At 39.7% G+C, this 18,917-nt stretch overlaps 1 protein-coding gene across 2 annotated transcripts in view; it reads right to left on the bottom strand.

Annotated features, from left to right (window-relative positions):
- CPNE4 (copine 4) overlaps positions 1-18,917 on the bottom strand; it is a 592,772-nt gene that overhangs the window by 52,595 nt on the left and 521,260 nt on the right. For both annotated transcript variants that reach the window (XM_047768207.1, XM_047768218.1), the window contains one exon: positions 2,943-3,041. In XM_047768207.1, coding sequence (XP_047624163.1) covers positions 2,943-3,041 — 99 coding nt within the window. The remainder of the gene's footprint in view (positions 1-2,942; positions 3,042-18,917) is intronic.

Below are 18,917 nucleotides of genomic sequence, written 5' to 3'. Positions count from 1 at the left end.
TTTATAAGAAAAGCCAAACTCTTTCCTCTAAGCCATCAGAATCTACTTCTCCTGGCCTCTGCCTCTGTCTCTGACCACTTCTCATGCATATGGCTCCCTCACCCTCTATGCTCTGGTTTCTTTCCAGACCCTTATGCACATCAGCTCTTTACCAATTCACTGCTTTGCAATGCTGTTCCTTCTGCCTGAAATGCTATTTCCTTACTTGTTATACGGTTGGCTTCACTTCATCCTTAAGGGCCCTCAACTTAAATGTCACCTTTCCAGGTGATCTCTTCTATGTTATACCTTTATAACTAAACTGGCTCAGTTTTCAATAGCATTTGTCACAAAGTATAATTACATTTTTATTTTTTGTTTACTTGACTCATATTTATATTTTACTTAGATGTACACATGTCTCACACCTAGAGCCTGGCACTTAGTAAGTGCTTCTCAGTAAATATTAGTAGAATCAATAAGTAATACAACAGTTTCCACAGTGCAAATATGTTAGAATAGGGGCTGAGTGGTTGCACTAAAATCTTTTTGGTGTCTCAGTGATACAGAAAAATATAGTAGCTTATGATCCATTTCCTCAGGGGGACTAAAAGATTTATTTTTATTTGAAAGAGATCCACTACACAGGAAACAAACTTATGGTTATCACAGGGGAAAGCGGGGGGGAGGGGTAAATTATGAGTTTGGGATTACCATATGCACACTTCTATACATAAAATAGACAATAAAGACCTACTGTATAGCCCAGGGACCTAAAAGAATCTGAAAAAGAAAATAAAGAATACACATATACATATACATTCACACATACATATATATATATACATATACACATACATTTATATATAACGGAATCACTTCGTTGTATGCCTGAAAGTAACACAACCGTACTTCTTTTTTTAAATTTAACTTTATCAGAGTATAGTTGACTTACAATGTTGCATTAGTTTCAGTTTTACAGCAACGTGGATCAGTCGTACATACAAATATATCCATTCTTTTTTTCCCAAAAAAGGTTATTATGAACCATTGAGTAGATTTTCCTGTGCTATTCAGTAGGTTCTTATTAATTATCTATTTTATACAGTAGAGTGTGTGTATTATCCCCACACTTCCAATTCTTTCTTCCTTCCCATGGTTTCAACCATGCTTCAATAAAAAGATTAATTTCTGTTTGTTGGAAAGCACTAGGCTTTAGCGTGCTTCAATTGTGATGTATGCCATGATCTTACTTTTAATATCCTCCTAGGATTCTAAAGGTGAAATATTTCCCATTTTTATTGGTTTGGCTATTTCTATAAAGGATAACAAAGGCAAAACTTCATAAAAATCTTTAGAATTCTAGCAGGTGGTATTGATAACTATCATTGATTTATTAGCTCAATGGGGCCTGGTTGTGTAGCTTCAAAGAAGCAAAAATGTTTCTTGCTAAATTCCTAGTTATTTGGGAGTGACTTTATTTATAGTTTAGTGTTGGTTTTAATTGTAACCCTGAAAGTCTTCATGCCTGCTTGTGGGTGAAGGTCTCTGTGTGTCTGACAATTTTCTTGTAATGCGGGGTATATAACAGTGCATATACAGAAGGTTTTGTGGTAGCATACAGCCCTTGAGTTTTCAATTCTCTGGGAAGTATTCAACAAATGGTTTGATTCTAAAGAATGTCAGTTTATTTTCATCCAGAATGTATATCTTGACATATATGAAAGGAGAGAGTTGAACAATGAGTTGGTACATCTTCCCTAAGCAGCACTCTGAGAAGGCTAGGCACAGGGTCTCATCTCTAAGGGAAAAGGTCTTTCTCTGCTGTCACTCCTTTATGTTCTATGGTGACAGTGGTTCCCCTGAGTAAGAATGGCAGGTACCTTGATTTGATTTCCTCCAGAAGTTAACCATGAGGTAAGGACATAAGTTCAGTAATTCATCTTGAAGGTAGTACCAGGAAGCAACGATAGAAGAGTGGGGAATGGAATAGGGAGGCAGCCAAAAGGGGTTCAGGATCAAGTCCCGTACCCCTGCAGGCCACCAGGGCTGATTCCTGCTAGGCAACTCTGGGAAATGGCACAGAGCACACCTCAGAGTTTTGCTTACTGAAGGGCAAAAGACCTGGGATATTTATATCCCATCTCTGGATGGCTATCTGTTGAGGGTTAATCCCTGAAATGTGTACATTTCCCCCACCACTTCTAGCCTGTTGTGGTCAGAGAATGCCCTCAGACAGAGAGTCGGGTTCTGCACCTGAAGCTGGGAAGGTGAGCCTTGAACTGGTCAGAGGAGAAGTTACATAGTGAGGGTCCAGATGATAGCAGTGATAGATGTATGTACATATACATCAAAGTCTGAATGTGCTATGTAGTGTTCTTCCTAGCTCTACATTTTCCACAGCCCAGTGGCATTAATCACACATTTAGTCTTTGGACAAATTATTTGATTCCTCCAAGTTTTTATTTTGGGCACCATATTTTCATATAGTCCCACCATTTCACTCTTACACTCTTGATACCAAGACATAAACCCAAATACCACCACATACCTCATACAGGGATTAAACTGCATCATACAGAAACATATACCTCCTCTGTATATCTCTCAGATGCACAGAATCCACCAGGTAGTTACCATTATCACCTTCATTTTTTTAGGTGAGAAAACTGAGGCACAGAAAGATTGTCACTTGCCCAAGTCTACAGAGCTACATGATATTAGAAACATTTTCATCTGATTTATCCATTTTGCAAGTACCATCTTGAGGCAGGGTCCTGTGCAAGGTCATACCAGCTGCTGTGGGCTGGATTAGCACTAGAAAGCTACCTCCATTATCTCCCTCCTTGCCCCATTTAAACATGTTTTAATGTCTCCCCTCTAGACATTCCTATGTAATGGTGCTAAGGATGCACAGCAAGAGATGAGTTTTGGGGAAATGCAACAGCTGGTTTACCACATACCTGTTTCCCTTCCATTGCTCCTCGCATCTCCTTGAATGTTGAGCTGAATTCACCAATAAAGTCATGTTTGCCATTGGAGTCCCAGTCCCATACTATACACTGCAAGAAAAAATAAGCACTTTTAAAAAACTAAGAATGTGTCCGTGGAAAAGGCTAGAGAGGGATTCTGACAAGATTGTGGGGTAGAATGACTTGAGCTCACCTCCTCTCACAAAAACAACAATTAAAACTAACAGCTGGAAGCTACCAAAAACATATATTCTACACCCAAAGGCAAAGAAGAAGCCAAACCGAAATGGTGGGAAGTGTGCTTTCATGATATAAACAATCCCATTCCTGCCAGGTGGGCAAGCCACAAACTGGAAAATAACTATAATGCAGAGGCCTTCCCACCAGAGTGAAAGTTCTGAATGCATCAACATTTGTATTATGGGGATGCCAGAAGAAGAAAGACAGAGTTAGAGAAAATATTTGAAGAGATAATGACTGAAAACCTTCCTAAAATGGAAAAGGAAACACTCAAGTCCAGGAAACACAATGAATACCATATAGAATAAACCCAAGGAGGAGCAACCCAAGATACATATTAATCAAACTAACAAAAATTAAAGACAAAGAGAGAACATATGAAAAGCAGTTAGGGAAAAGGAACAAATGACATACAAGAGAATCCCATTAGGTTATAAGTTGATTTTCTGCGGAAATTCTGTAGGCTAGAAGGGAATAGCATGATATACTTAAAGTGATGAAAAGAAAAAAAACTACATCCAAGAATACTCTACCCAGCAGGGTTCTCATTCTCTTTGGTAGATCACATTCTGGGTCACAAATAAAGCCTTGGTAAATTTAAGAAAACTGAAATCATTTCAAGCATCTTTTCTGACCACAATGTGTTAAGACTAGAAATCAGTGACAAGGAAAAAAAAAGCTGCAAAAAAACACAAACTTGTGGAGACTAAATAAAATGCCACTAAACAACCAATGGATCACTGAAGGAATTGAAGAGCAAACCAAACACTATCTAGAGAAAAATGAAAATGAAAACACAGTGATACAAAACCTATGAGATGCAGCAAAAGCAGTTCTAAGAGGTAAGTTTATAGCAATACAAGCCTACCTCAGGAAACAAGAAAAATCGCAAATAAACAATCTAACTTTACACCTAAAGCAGTGAGAGAGAGAACAAACAAAAAAAATTAGAGGCCATGATCAGTGGTGGACATAGATGTAAAAATCCTCAACAAAATACCAACAAAACAAATCCAGCAATACATTAAAAGGATCAGACACCACGATCAACTGGTGATCAAGTAAATCCCAGGGATGCAAGGGTATTTCAATATCCACAAATCAATCATTGTGATTAACCATGTTAACAAATTGAATAATAAAAACCACATGATAATCTCAATGGTAAAAGCTTTTAACAAAAATCCAACACTCATTTCTGATAAATACCCTCCAGAAAGTGGGCATAAAGGGAACCTATCTCAACATAATAAAGGCTACATATGACAAACCAACAGCTAACATCATTCTCAATGGTGAAAAGCTGGAAGAATTCCAGCTAAGATCAGGAACGAGTAAAGGATGTGCATGCTTATCACTTTTATTCAACACAGTTTTGGAGGTCCTAGCCACAACAATCAGAGAAATAAAAGAAACAAAAGAATCCAACTTGGAAAGGAAGAAGTAAAACTATCACTGTTTGCAGATGACATGATACTACACCTAGAAAACCCTAAAGACGCTACCAGAAAACTATTAGAGCTCATCAATGAATTTGGTAAAGTCGCAGGATATAAAATTAATACATAGATATCTCTCCCATTTCTACACACTAACAGCAAAATAACAGAAAGATAAATTAAGGAAACAATCTCATTGAATTGAAGAGAGTAAGATAGCTAGAAATAAACCTACCTAAGGAGGCAAAAGACCTGTACTCTGAAAACTATAAGACACTGATGAAAGACATCAAAGATGATACAGATGGAAAGATATACCATGCTCTCGGGTTGGAAGAATCAATACTGTCAATATGACTATAATACTCAAATCTACAGATTCAATGCAATCCCTATCAAATTACCAATGCCATTTTCCGGAGAACTAGAATAAAACATTTAAAAATTTGCATGGAAACATAAATGACCCCAAATAGCCAAAGCAACCATGAGAAAGAAAAATTGAGCTGGAGGAATAGGGCTCCCTGACTTAAGACTATACTACAAAGCTACAGTCTTCAAAATAGTGTGGCACTGGGACTAAAACAGAAATACAGGTCAATGGAAGAGGATGGGAAGCCCAGAAACAAACTCACACATCTATGGTCAACTAATATATGACAAAGGAGGTGAGAATATGTAATGGAGAAAAGGCAGTTTCTTCAGTAAGTGGTGCTGGGAAAACGGGGCAGCTACATGCAAAAGAATGAAATTAGAACACTCTCTAACACTGTATACAAAAATAAACTAAAAATGGATTAAAGACTTAAATATAAGACTGTATACTACAAAACTCCTAGAGGAAAACATAAGTTGGCATATATCCATAACAATATATTTTTGGATCCACCTCCAGAGTAATGAAAATAAAAACAAAATAAAAAAATGGGAGGGAAATTCATAGCAATACATGCTTTCCTCGAAAAAGAAGAAAAGTCTCAAAAGGACAACTTAACCCAACACCTAAAAGAATTAGAAAAAGAACAAACAAAAACTAAAGTCAGCAGAAGGAAGGAAATCATAAAGATCAGAGAGGAAATCAATAAAATAGAGATTAAAGAAACAATAGAAGAAATGAATAAAACCAAGAGCTGGTTCTTTTAAAAGATAAACTAAATTGATAAACCTCTGGCTAGACACACTAAGAAGAGGAGAGAAAAAAACCCAAATAAACAAAATCAGAAATGAAAAAGGAGAAGTCACAATAGATACTACAGAAATGCAAAAAACCATGAGAGAATACTATGAACAATTGTATACCAACAAATTTGACAACCTAGAAGAAATGGACAAATTTCTAGAGACTTACAGCCTGCCAAAACTGAATCAAGAAGAAATAGATCAACTGAACAGACTGATCACTAGAAATGAAATTGAATTATGTCAGAAAACCATTCCCTACAAATAAAAGTCCAGGACCAGATGGCTTCACAGGTGAATTATACCAAACATACAAAGAGTAATTTGCACGCATCCTCTTTAAACTTTTTCAAAAGGTTTAAGAAGAAGGAACACTCTCAAAGACATTCTATGACACCACCATCACCCTGATTCCAAAACCAGACAAAGATAGCACCAAAAAAGAAAACTATCGACCAATATCTTTGATGAATTTAGATGCAAAAATTCTCAACAAAATTTTAGCCATTTGAATCCAACAACATGTCAAAAAGATCATAAACCACAACTAGGTGGGATTCATCCCAGGTGCACAAGGATGATTCAACATACATAAATCAATCAATGTCATACACCACATTAACAAAAGAAAAGTCAAAAATCACATGATCATCTCAAGAGATGTAGAAAAAGCATCCGACAGAGTCCAACATCCATTCATGATCAAAACTCTTACCAAAGTGGGTATAGAGGGAACATTCCTTAACATAATCACAGCCATTTATGACAAACCCACAGCCAATATAATACTCAATGGAGAAAAGCTGAAAGCCTGCCCACTAAAATCTGGAACAAGACAAGAATGCCCACTCTCACCACTGTTATTCAACATAGTACTGGAAGTCCTAGCCACAGCAATCAGACAAACAAAGGAAATAAAAGGCATCCAAATTGGAAGAGAAGAGATAAAACTGTCACTGTATGCAGATGACATGATACTATATATAGAAAACCCTAAGGACTCAACCCCAAAACTACTTGAACTGATCAACAGATTCAGCAAAGTAGCAGGATATAAGATTAACAGTCAGAAATTAGTCACATTTCTGTATACTAACAATGAAATATTAGAAAAGGATTACAAAAATACAATATCTTTAACAATTGCACCCCCCAAAATATCAAATACCTGGGAATACACCTGGCCAAGGAGGTAAAAGACTTATATGCCAAGAACTATAAAACATTAATCAAGGAAATTAAAGAAGATGAAATGGAAAGATATTCCATGAGGCTGGATTGGAAAAATTAATGTTGTAAAAATGGCCATACTACCCAAAGCAATCTACAGATTCAATGTAATCCTTATCAGATTACCCATGACATTTTTCACAGAACTAGAACAAACCAAAAATTTATATGGAACCACAAAAAAACCAGAATTGCCAAAGCAATTTCAGACTTCAGGCAATATTACAAAGCCACAGTCGTCAAGACAGTGTGGTACTGGTATCAAAACAGACAGACAGACCAATGGAACAGAATAGAGAACCCAGAGAAATAAACCCAGACACCTATGGTCAATTAATCTTTGACAAAGGAGGCAAGAACATAAAATGGGAAAAAGACAGTCTTTTCAGAAAATATTGCTGGGAAACCTGGACAGCTGCATGCAAATCAATGAAACTAGAACCTCACACCATGCACGGAAGTAATCTCAAAATTATAAGACAAGACTCCATCAAACTCCTGGAGGAGAACATAGGCAAAACATTCTCTGACATCAACCTTACAAAGGTTTTCTCAGGTCAGTCTCCCAAAGCAACAGCAATAAGAGCAATAATAAACCAGTGGGATCTAACCAAACTGACAAGATTTTACATAGCAAAGGAAACCAAAAAGAAACCAAAAAGACAACTTACAGAATGGGATAAAATAGTTTCAAATGATGCAACTGACAAGGACTTAATCTCTAGAATATAAAAACAACTGATACACTTCAACAGCAAAAAAGCCAACAACCCAATGGAAAAATGGGCAGAAGACCTGAATAGACATTTCTCCAAAGAAGATACACAGATGGCTAACAAGCACATGAAACAATGCTCAACATCCCTGATTATTAGAGAAATGCAAATCAAAATTATCACGAGATACCACCTCACACTAATCAGAATGGCCATCATTAATTAGTCCACAAATAACAAATGCTGGAGCGGGTATGGAGAAAGGGAATCGCTCCTGCAGTGCTGGTGGGAATGTAAGCTGGTACAACCACTATGGAGATCAGTATGGAGATAACTTAGAACTACCATATGACCCAGCAATCCCACTCTTGGGCATATATCTGGACAAAACTTTTCTTAAAAATGACACATGCACCCTCATGTTCATTGCAGTTCTACTCACAATAGCCAAGACATGGAAACAACCCAAATGTCCATCGACAGATGATTGGATTAGGAAGATGTGGTATATATACACAATGGAATACTATTCAGCCATGAAAAAAGAAAATAATGCCATTTGCAGCAACATGGATGGAACTAGAGACTCTCCTCTGAGTGAATAAGTCAGAAAGAGAAAGTCAAATACCATATGATATCACTTATATATGGAATCTAATATACAGCACAAAGGGACCTTTCCTCAGAAAAGAAAATCATGACTTGGAGAATAGACTTGTGGTTGCTGAGGGCGGGGGAGGGGGAAAGAGTAGGGTGGATTGGGAGTTTGGGGTTAATAGATGCAAACTATTGCCTTTGGAATGGATTAGCAATGAGATCTTGCACTGAGAACTATGTCTAATCACTTATAGTGGAGCATGATAATGGGAGAAAAAAGAATGTTTACATGTGTGTGTAACTGTCACCATGCTGTACTGTAGAAAAAAATTGTATTGGGGAAATTACAATAAAAAAATTAAAAACATATGGAAGAGAACAAGAAGTAAGATCTTTAATTTTTAACCTACATGAAAAAACGGGTGAAAACTGGTCCTAAGTGAGTCATATTGCTAAAAAGCAGGCATCAATCACATGTAAAGGTGGGACTGATTACTTCCAACAACAGGGTTCTATCTGACATAGGACTGTCAGGCTAACTTCTGGTTTCACTTGGAACACTCTGCCCAGTAACTAGATTGAAAGAGTATCCACCCATCTGCTTGGTTACATGTCAGATGAAGAGAGAGCCCCCCTCCCATTTTTTCCAGGGTAGAGTTTGGGCTAGGGTCTCAGGAACTCAGATCACTCCTACATCTTAAACCAGGGATTTGTATCCAGGAAGCCCCAGACCTCCGATAAGATGAAGAAAGAAAAGGAGAATTTTATTCAGAGGTTTTCTATGGAAATTGAGGTTCAAAGGCAGGTTGGTTCTTTCTTGGAATGAAAACTTCACTGGCCAGTCCTGGCTTATAAACCTGGCTTGTAAATCAATTTTCTGATCCTGTGGTATGCTGCATGGATCTACAATGAAAATGTTCAAAATGAAACATAGGTCCCTCCCCAAATTTATTCCTACTCATTTATTTTCTGTCACAGTGGGTTGTATCCACAATCATCCAGCTGAAAACATCTCTCGGGATGTGCACCTTGAATGTCACACTGTTGAACACCTGCCCACTGATCTCAGTTACTTACACGGTGTTTTCCTATTTGCCAGCCTTTCCTTATTGACCATGACACTCACACAGTCATTACCCAGAGCCAGAAGCAAAAGAAAGCTTGCCTGGCCTGGAGACAGAAAGAGAAGGAAGGGTGCTCCGGAGGCTGCGCCTCTTAGGCTCCGCCTCTCAGGCTTCTAGCTGTGCCCAGGAGTGAACACAGCCCTGGGACATCTGAGTCTGCCACTTGGATACTCATTCTTCTATCTTGGGGAGGAAGGGATAAAAAGGCAAAGGAGAAGAAACAAATAAGAGAAAAGAAGAGGAAGCAGCCTTTTAAACACTCCTTTGTGTTTTACTATGTTTCTTTTCAACTCTTCCTGCCTCCAGAGCCAGAGCAGGATATAGAAAAAGCAAGAGAGAATGTTTGCAGTACTTTGGTTTGTCACCACATCTCACGCAAAACCACCAATCATTTATGGGCCCTCTTTTAGATTTTCCGTCATGCTGCAGCTAGTTACTGCCTTCCTCCCACCCGCCACCATAACGTTCAAGACGATTGCTCTTCTGGGCAGAATTCCCCTGGGCTGGTGAATGAGTCAGGCTCCCCAGGGCTCCAGACCTGACCCCCTGAGGCAGGCACTGTTGCTAAAATGTGCTCTGCTTCTTCAACTGATGGTATTTCTCCTCATGGCAGTTGCAGAATTCTGTTTTGGCCTTTCTCAGAAGGGATCCCAAAGGAAGGATGATACAGCGAGGCAGAAAAATAAAAACACCATCTTCCCCTTTCTGTCTGCTATGAAGCTGACTTTTGACAGCTCTGAGGCAACTGACAGAGGAACACATCCTAGTGAAAGTAAACAGATCAACTGCCCTGCAGAAAGGCTGAAACAGCGGCAGAGTTCTTGGTGTGAATCGGTAAGGAAGCCTTGACAGATCAGCCAGAAAACAGCAGCTCACAACTGTATACAAGCCAGGAGGCCTTCTCCAGTTCTAACAGCTCACAGTGGAGTTTAGGTATATCATCTTAAAATGTCTAAGCTCAACAGATGGTCTTGTCACCTCCCTCATTTTATAGAGAAGGAAATTAATGGAAGAGAAGTGACTCCTCTGAGTTCACTCAGTGAGGGACTGCGACTAAGATCCAGGTTTTTCTGCCTACCTAATCTCACCACCACCACCAAACAGAAAGTTATAGTAATTACAACATATGTAGTGCTTACTATGTTCTGAAAACTACATATATAAGTTCACTTAATCTCCAGAACAATTTATCATTTTGCTCATTTTACAGGTGTGGAAACCAAGGCACAGAGAGAAGTAAGGGTCCCAAGGGCACATAGCTAACAACAGGTAATCTTTGACTTATAAGAAGTTAAACTTCATAGCCTGTCCTAACTGACCATCTCTTATGAACTCAGGCCATTTGTGTTTATGGTTTTTAATCTTATACAATAACCTTAAAATGAAAATGTTATTATTACCATTTACAGGTATTAGTCACCGGCTTAAGAGAGGTTAATTGACTTAACTAAACATCTAGAAAATGACAAAGACGGTGCCATAGCTGATATGTTTTCTGTTATGCCTCTATTAAGAACTTGCCTTGCAAGTGGGAATTCAGAATCAAGGTCTCCTTAGACTTCGCTATGTAAAAAGCACCATTCTTTGCTTGAAACTCTAAACTACTGGGATTCTCTGAGGCTCAATGGATCTACCAAGCAACATGGAGAAGCTGCTCATTATTTTAACATTGTACCTGGTCATTTGTCCAGGCAAAGTAGGATTCACTGTCCAGTTTCTCTTGGCTCGCTTACACCATTTCTGAAAGCTTCCATTGCAATTTGATGTCTATTTTAATGCATCTCCAGCAATATGGTCACCACTGGTCTGTATCCACTACTTGAAGGAAAGTTCGAGTATGGAACTTTTTATCATGGTTTAGCTTAGTTCTTGGGCACAAGTAAGAACTCATAAATATCTGACGAGTTCATGAAAAAGGTATTTCTCCTTAAGTGAGTGTGTGGCAGTTCTCAGATTGGCCCTGTTTCCACATTGCAAAGTAAAGGGAGGGTACCACAATCATCTGGTTAGTTTAGGAGACAACCAAACTGGGTGATATGCTTTGGTGGTGATTGACATGAGTTTAGGCAAAGAGTTGTCCGCATGGGATTCAGGACACAAGTTGATGAGTTTTGTGCTTGCTCTGCAGATAGAGCTGTTGAGACCTTGGGGAGGCTTCTCAGTATTTATGTGCCTCAGTTTCCTTCTCTATGAAATGGCTGTCTGGGGAAGGAGATGTGGAGTGAATGTCCTCTGAGGTCCTTTCCAGATCTGGAATTCCCTAGTTATACAGCATGGCATCTTTATTCCTTTGCCGACTTTCTGTTCTAAAGTCTGAGATAACCATATTAAAGTCATAAAATTCTCAATTAACTATCAGTAGCTGAGGAATGTAACAATACTCCTTTTGTTTTCTTTTGTGAAGTATCTTTTTGCCCCTTGGACACATTTTCTTAGGGTGATTTTCACAAGGGCACCTTGAGATGGAGGGTCTGTTCTCACAGATGACAATACTAAAATTCAAGAAAGCAACTGAAGGTGACTTATTTCCCAGCACAGAGCTAGCAAGAGTGGAATTAGACTGTGAACTTGCCTTTATTTCTCCACATCCAGGGCCCTTTTCATTAGACCACAGAGCTTCATAACATACTCATGCCAGGTACCTTTTCAATGGTAGGCTTCGCCCCTACCCTTTTCCCTTTTTAAAATAACGAACTAAATCATGGACATCTGACCTATCCCAGGGAAAAATATACTTCTATACATTTTTAATCCTCTCTTTGATAATAGGCACTCTAAAATTGCCCAGAATGATTAATCCAGGAGGGCCTTACTGGGCTCATTTAAAGGTAGAATTTTAAATTGAGACCATTAAAATTAAATGCTAATGGAATCAGCAGTGCAGGAATCCAACTGTGTTCTCATATCACTTAATCTAGACCAGTCTTCTAACTGCAGCTTTTGGGAAATCAGGCAATGTTCTATCATTTTAAGGAGTTTTAGGCAAATGTAACAATTGTTTTTCAGGAGAGCTATGATTAGGGATTTTGCAAAATTTCATTCATAATTTAGTACTTGGAATGGCTTCTTTTTTGTAAAAATTCAGTGACAACACAAAATTAGTGGTTTATAGAGGACTGTAAACATCTGTGAAAAGAATATCAAATGTGTATTTGCTTATTTGATTGTTGTGACTTGGGCACACACAGATCTTGGCTGGGCATGTCCATGGGAAGAGTGTCCAAGCCCCTTTGGTTATTTTCTCATCACTTGATTGCTTCTGCTCACTGCAGACCTGGAAAACTTTCTGACATCAACTCAGCTGCTAGGATGGGAGTTAAAAGTAGCTCCCTTCATTGTGGTATATACATACAATGGAATACTACTCAGCCATAAAAAAGAATGAAATAATGCCATTTGCAGCAACATGGGTGGACCCAGAGATTATCATACTAAGTGAAGTAAGTTAGACAGTGAAACACAAACATCATATGATATCACATAAATGTGCAATCTAAAAAAAAAGATACAAACAACTTATTATAAAACAGAAACAGGCCCACAGATACAGAAAACAAACTTAAGGTTACCAAAGGGGAAGGGGAGGGATAAATTAGGAGTTTGGGATTAATATGCATACATTACTATATATAAAATAGCCACTAAGGACCTACTGTATAGCATAGGGAACTATATTCAATATCTTATAATAACCTATAAGGGGAAAGAATTTGAAAAAGAATGGATATATGTATATGTATAACTGAATCACTGTGCTATATACCTGAAACTAGCACAACATTGTAAATCAACTACATTCCAATTAAAAAAATAGCTCCCCCAGCTGTAACATGAACCCTCTGATTTGAACTTCTGAGTTTGGCAGGGCAGGATTTGACATGAAGACAGAAACCTTCACAGTAGAGCAGAGATGAAGCTGGACTCTGTGAGATAAGTATATGCAGCATCTAGATGGAGGGGAGGGTTTCTCAAATAACCATTATGTAAGTGCAGCCCCAGAAAGGACAGGCAGGGCTGGGGCCTCAGCCACGTGCATCTCTGGCAGTCAACTTTGCTCAGCTGGTGGGCAGGACAAGCAGACATTTGTCTGAAGAGAGCCTGAGTATCTTCTGGAAACTCAACCTAAGGTGAAGAGAGAGGACAAGATGGGCCCAGGAAAAAAGAACTGGATTTTAGAGGAGTTTGGGCAAGACTGGGTAGCGTTTGGTGACAATCACTCAGGATTTTCCACAGGTCTAGCCCCCGTGCATTTGTGTCTGAGTTCTGAGGAAGGGGCGGTGAGTAGAAAGGAAGCTCAAAAGAGGAGTTTTTACAAACTAGCAAGGTGTTATGTAGGTCAGGAGAACAGAGGGTGTGGTTTTGATGTACTAAGAAGCCTAGGTTTGGGCATTCCGAGGGCTCAGTGCGTCTCCATGCAGGGGAAGTGAGTGTTGCTGGGGGCTGAGGGTAGAGGGATGGCAGGGATGGCAGCAGCAGGGATGTCCCACAGCTTAGAGGACACAGTCTGGACATCCACACACTCAGACATATATGCATCAAAGTGGCAGCAGCAGCAGAAAGAAAATGGTGCTGAAATCTTTGGCATCTGTGGAAGATGACTCCCTTTGGCCTGGGGTTCATGTGAGCTTCTAATACATGAGAATGGAGAAGGGCTTTCATCAGGCTGCAGGGGAGGCAGAAGCAGGAGGTAATGCATTGGAGGAGGGTGGGCTGTGGCCCACACAAGGAGCTGAAACGATGTGGGGTGAGAATGTGCAAGACTTTGCTTGAAATTTTCAAATAAATAATTGAAGGGCAAACATTAGAGGGTAAGGGAGGTCAGAGGTCCTGCCTTAGATGATGATGCAAGACCAAGGGAAATGTAGGCTCTACTCCCTGTGTTTATTTTGGAAACTACACTAAATATCAGGCACAACAACAGGTCTTAATTCCAGGTGCAGACCCTTTACATACATCTTTGCACAGTCATCTACTACCTGTTTTCCCTGTCAGACCTGCCCTCACTTGCTGATTCCACCTCAATAAGAAACACAAGTGTCTGGGACTTGCAGTGCAGAAGCAGTTGGGTGTGTGGGGGGGGACTCTGTTCTCATCCTGGAGATGTACCACCAACCTCATCTGCACCCTATGTCCAGACCGATGGGGCTTCCTCTAATCTTGAAACTCAGATTGCCCAATGGAGAAGCATCCAAAGCACGAGTTCCCCTTGCATACCTGGGTCAGCTCTATTGACCTCTGTCTGCTCCTTACATCTTAATCTTCAGGATCTAGACTCTATTGCTGTTGACTTCACTGCTTTTCTTCTAAATCTGCTCTGGATTTACACCTTGCATTTGTTTCACTACCTTTCCACAAAAGGGGCACAGCTTCCTTTTCCAAAATTAGAGTTGGTTAAAGATGTAGGTGCTTCCAGGAGAGGAAACACCTGACCTTGGAAGGAACCTGCTAGTGGTGTGATAAGGGTGGATATAGCAGCACTCTGGAGTCATTGAGAATTTGATTCCAATCTACTCAATTTCCCAGACAACTGGATAATCATGTCCAAATTATGCTGACTTTCTATACCCAGTTTATTCATCACTAAGGTAGGGATGATAATTCCTCTCCACTCTCTAGGTTACTGCAAGGATTTATTCAATGCCTTTATGTTATTTATTACCTACCATAGACTAGGAATCATGCTGGCAATGGGGAAAAGAAATGAAGGACTTAGCTCCTGCCACCAAGATGCTGATGATGTCGTGCAGGAATGGACATACAAACCAACAGAGGACTGTGATGCAGGGTGGAATTGGTGGAAGTGGAAGAAATGGAGGGTTGTACCAAGGGCTGTCTAGGCATCTTCACTGAGGACAGTCAGAAAATTCTCCTGAGAGAAAACAAGCAAAGTCCCTGGTGAATGGTATATGCAAGTATGAGAGATCTTTATCTCATTCACACAGAGAAACCAAACGTCATCAGACATTTCTCTGAGCACAAAGTAAGGTCAGATAGAGCAGAAGAGTATTCTGGGTGCCTGAAGGTAGCACTGGAGAATACTGAGGTACTTTCTTTTCCCTCTTGCTTATATTTGAGGCTGCATAGAATAGGAATATAATTTGGAATGTCAAGTTGAGTTCCTTCTCTCCCCTCACATTACATGCCCCAGAACCAGTGTGAGCATCTCAGAGCATGTCTCTGCAGGACCTTGTGCTATGCCACAATGAGCACCCTGGGACATGGGTCCTGGTGTGGCCTTGATGTTAAATAGCTCTGTCCCACTGTCCTCATCAGCAGAATGACTGGTTTGCATTGGACGAATAGTGATAAAAATTTTTTATGCCTAGGGATTTCATATGTTGAAGGAGAGCTTATGAAATTTCAGATTCCTGGGCTTTGCCATCAGAAATTCTGATTCATTTTTCTGGGGAAAGGGCCCAAGAATTTGATGTAGAAGAGAACTAGCCAGTTTGGATGCATGTGGTCTCTGGACACATGGAGAAACACTGGACAGAAAATTTAGGAGTCCATGGTTTGTGACAACAGTGGAATAATTACAGTTATAGCCTGGCTTCACACTATGTTCTTCAATCCAATGAGAAACCTGACCACAGGCAGAAAAGAATATTCAAGGGCCATCCTAGCACTTTCAAGATCATTCAATGCAGCACTGCTTTAAGTAGGCAGGTAGAATCCTAAAATGTTGTGCTCATCTGAGTTGGACAGAGAGATGCCCAGGAGGGAAGGGCAGTGTGGATGTTGGCTTTACCTTGCCAGTTCACACAGCTGTCCTGGACTGCAGCCAAGCCTGGAGACATTCCACAGTGAAGTGTGTCACTCTTGGAAACTGTTGGAAATGTATGGCTTTGGGAGACTTAGTTAGTTCTGATAAGCTTCAGAGCTTCCTAAAGGCTTGCCCAAAACTTTTTAACTTCACACCTCATTAGTCTTCAGGAAGACTGAAAGCCCCATGTTCGTGTAGACAGAGTGGAGGGGCTGCCTCTGACAGTGACTTATGCCCCAAGCTTTTAACAGAAGCTGCAGCTCCATGACCAGTTACTCTGTGTTTGTTCAACCTGTACTACTCAACCTCCATATATACAGATGTTGGATCTTTCTGAGAAGCTGATATTCAATCTGATGAGTGGCTGAACTCATCAGATGAGTTCAGATGACTGATGAGTGGTTGAAGTCAGGAAACATCCTTAGGTGAACTGCAAATATGGATACAATCCTTACTCAATGCACAGATATTCCATAATACAAGGAAGTCCAGTAGGTTTCTGGAGCATGATACATATTGTTCTGAATATCTGACAAAGCACTGCTATCCTCGAGGAGTTCTGAAGTTATAAGAGTCTCTCTCTCTCTCTGGTCCCTTTGCCTTTTACCTATGCTCAACCTTTCTACATAGTTCTTAAGACCTATGTTGGATGAGTCTGATTCTATAACAGGAAGTAGAAAAAGCAACTTTGGATTTTATTTTTCCTCTTTGATGGCTTTCTTTCATTCATTATCAAACCTTTATCAACCACCTCCATTGTGTCAGAAAATTAGCAAGGTATACTACTTGGAGTGACAAATTAGAAAGACAGATGTATTAATCTCCACCCATATAAAGCTTGCAGTCTAGAGGTGAAAACAGACATTAGTCACATATAGAAAAAAGATGTAAAATTAAAGTGGGTACATAATAGGGTTTCAGAAAGTGTTGGTTAGATAAATAAATGAGGAATGATCCCAACATGTGAATGAGATCTTTTATGTAAGGATCCTGGAATACTTCTCACAAATGCTGAGTAATAATTACCTCCAAATGTTCTGGGGGTCTGCAGGAACTGGTACAAAAACCCCTCCCCTCTTTCATCTGAAATTCAGATTAGGTATATAATCTGTATCTCATAACATTAACCTCAGAGTTTTAAGATAGAAAAGCCATCCCAGGGCTCCAGAGTTGGCTAGTGTATCCACAATATGTGCTGTGTTAGATTCTCTAACTCTATTGTAAAAGCCCAAATTCCAGTTGAATGATGATCCTTGAGATCCTTGGGCTGACTGGATAGGGGTGGTATGTACAACGTAGGTTTTAAGTCCTGCAGGTCAGAGGTCACAACTCCCCAATTTTCCTTGTAAAATGCCCTGTATGAGTGACACCTAATAAATACATATTTTCCTATCAATTTATCTGTTTTAAATACAATTAGCAGTTGAGTTATTTCTGTGGGCCAGGTACTCATTGGCCAAGTCCTCTAAGTACACCTCATTTAATCCTCGCAACAAACAAATTATTATGTTGATAACATTTTGAGGGAAATTGAAGCCTAGCAACATAAGATAACTTTCCTAAAGTTTCTTAGCTAGAAAATGGTACAGGTGGGATTTGAATATTGGTCTCTTGGGAAAGAGCCCACACTTTTCCATACACCACATTGCATTTTTAATTCATCATTGAACGAATATTTATTACATGCTATATTTTATGTTACTTTCTGAGTACTGATGACACGACAGTTGAGACAGGATGCTATTTCACTATTTTTTGAATCAATCTATCCTAGCATTTATCAAGCCCCAGAGCATTATATAGAATTCCTTGGTTGGATTGATCCTCTGCAGGCAATGTAAACTATTTTAAGCAGAGGAATAACATAACCAGACTAGTAATATAGAGAGATCACTGTGACTGCCAGTTGGAGGAGGAATAAAAGGGGTGGGGGATAGAAGTTCAGTGAGGTCAGGAAGTAAACCCATGGCATGAGATTTGTTATGGAGGTATTAAAGAATTAGCAGCTATGGGTCTCAATCTCTAAATAGATATTGGGGTTGAGGGAGAGGAAGAGGAAGAAGAAACTGGTATCAGCCCCAAGCTTCTGGCTTCTGGGTGTATCATTCTCCTGAGCAGGAATAACAGGAAGAACAGGCTTGAGGGCTAAGGGATGGTTCAGTATTTCGCTATGTTGAATACTGGATCCCACACTCCTGACCTCTAATAAAACACCATGAATCTCTGGTCTCATGACAGGTAATCATTGTTTCTTCTAGAAAAATGCCTGTGTCTCTGTTTCTACATGAGTCAAGCTGCTCATGGTTTACCGATTGCTAGAATTTGATGCCTGGAGGCAGCCTCTCTCATTGTTCCCTGAGAAGGAAAAGTTGCTTGAAGACCGGAAAAGAACAGATGACTCCGTTTGTATGGCTTCATCAGTCTGGAAACCACAAGCTGGCAATGTGGGCCTCACTGACAGCCAAAAGGGAGTCTTGGCACAGCCAGGCAACTCCGTTACAGTGTATTTCTGACATAAGCTCATTTACTTGCTTCTCTTGTTTAATTATTGTCCATGATGTTTAAGACTTGGAGGTTTTAAAACAAGGGAACAAAACAGACCTTAAAAGCATGGAAAAACGAGCCATCCCTAACCAATCACATGAAATGATTTATGGAAAACTGCTTTGTTGCCACCA

The sequence above is a fragment of the Phacochoerus africanus genome, chromosome 1, assembly GCF_016906955.1.
Source record: "Phacochoerus africanus isolate WHEZ1 chromosome 1, ROS_Pafr_v1, whole genome shotgun sequence".
In the NCBI taxonomy this organism is placed as follows: Eukaryota; Metazoa; Chordata; class Mammalia; order Artiodactyla; family Suidae; genus Phacochoerus; species Phacochoerus africanus.
The sequence above is the reverse complement of the archived record's forward strand: the minus strand, read 5'-3'. Positions and strand labels throughout refer to the sequence as shown.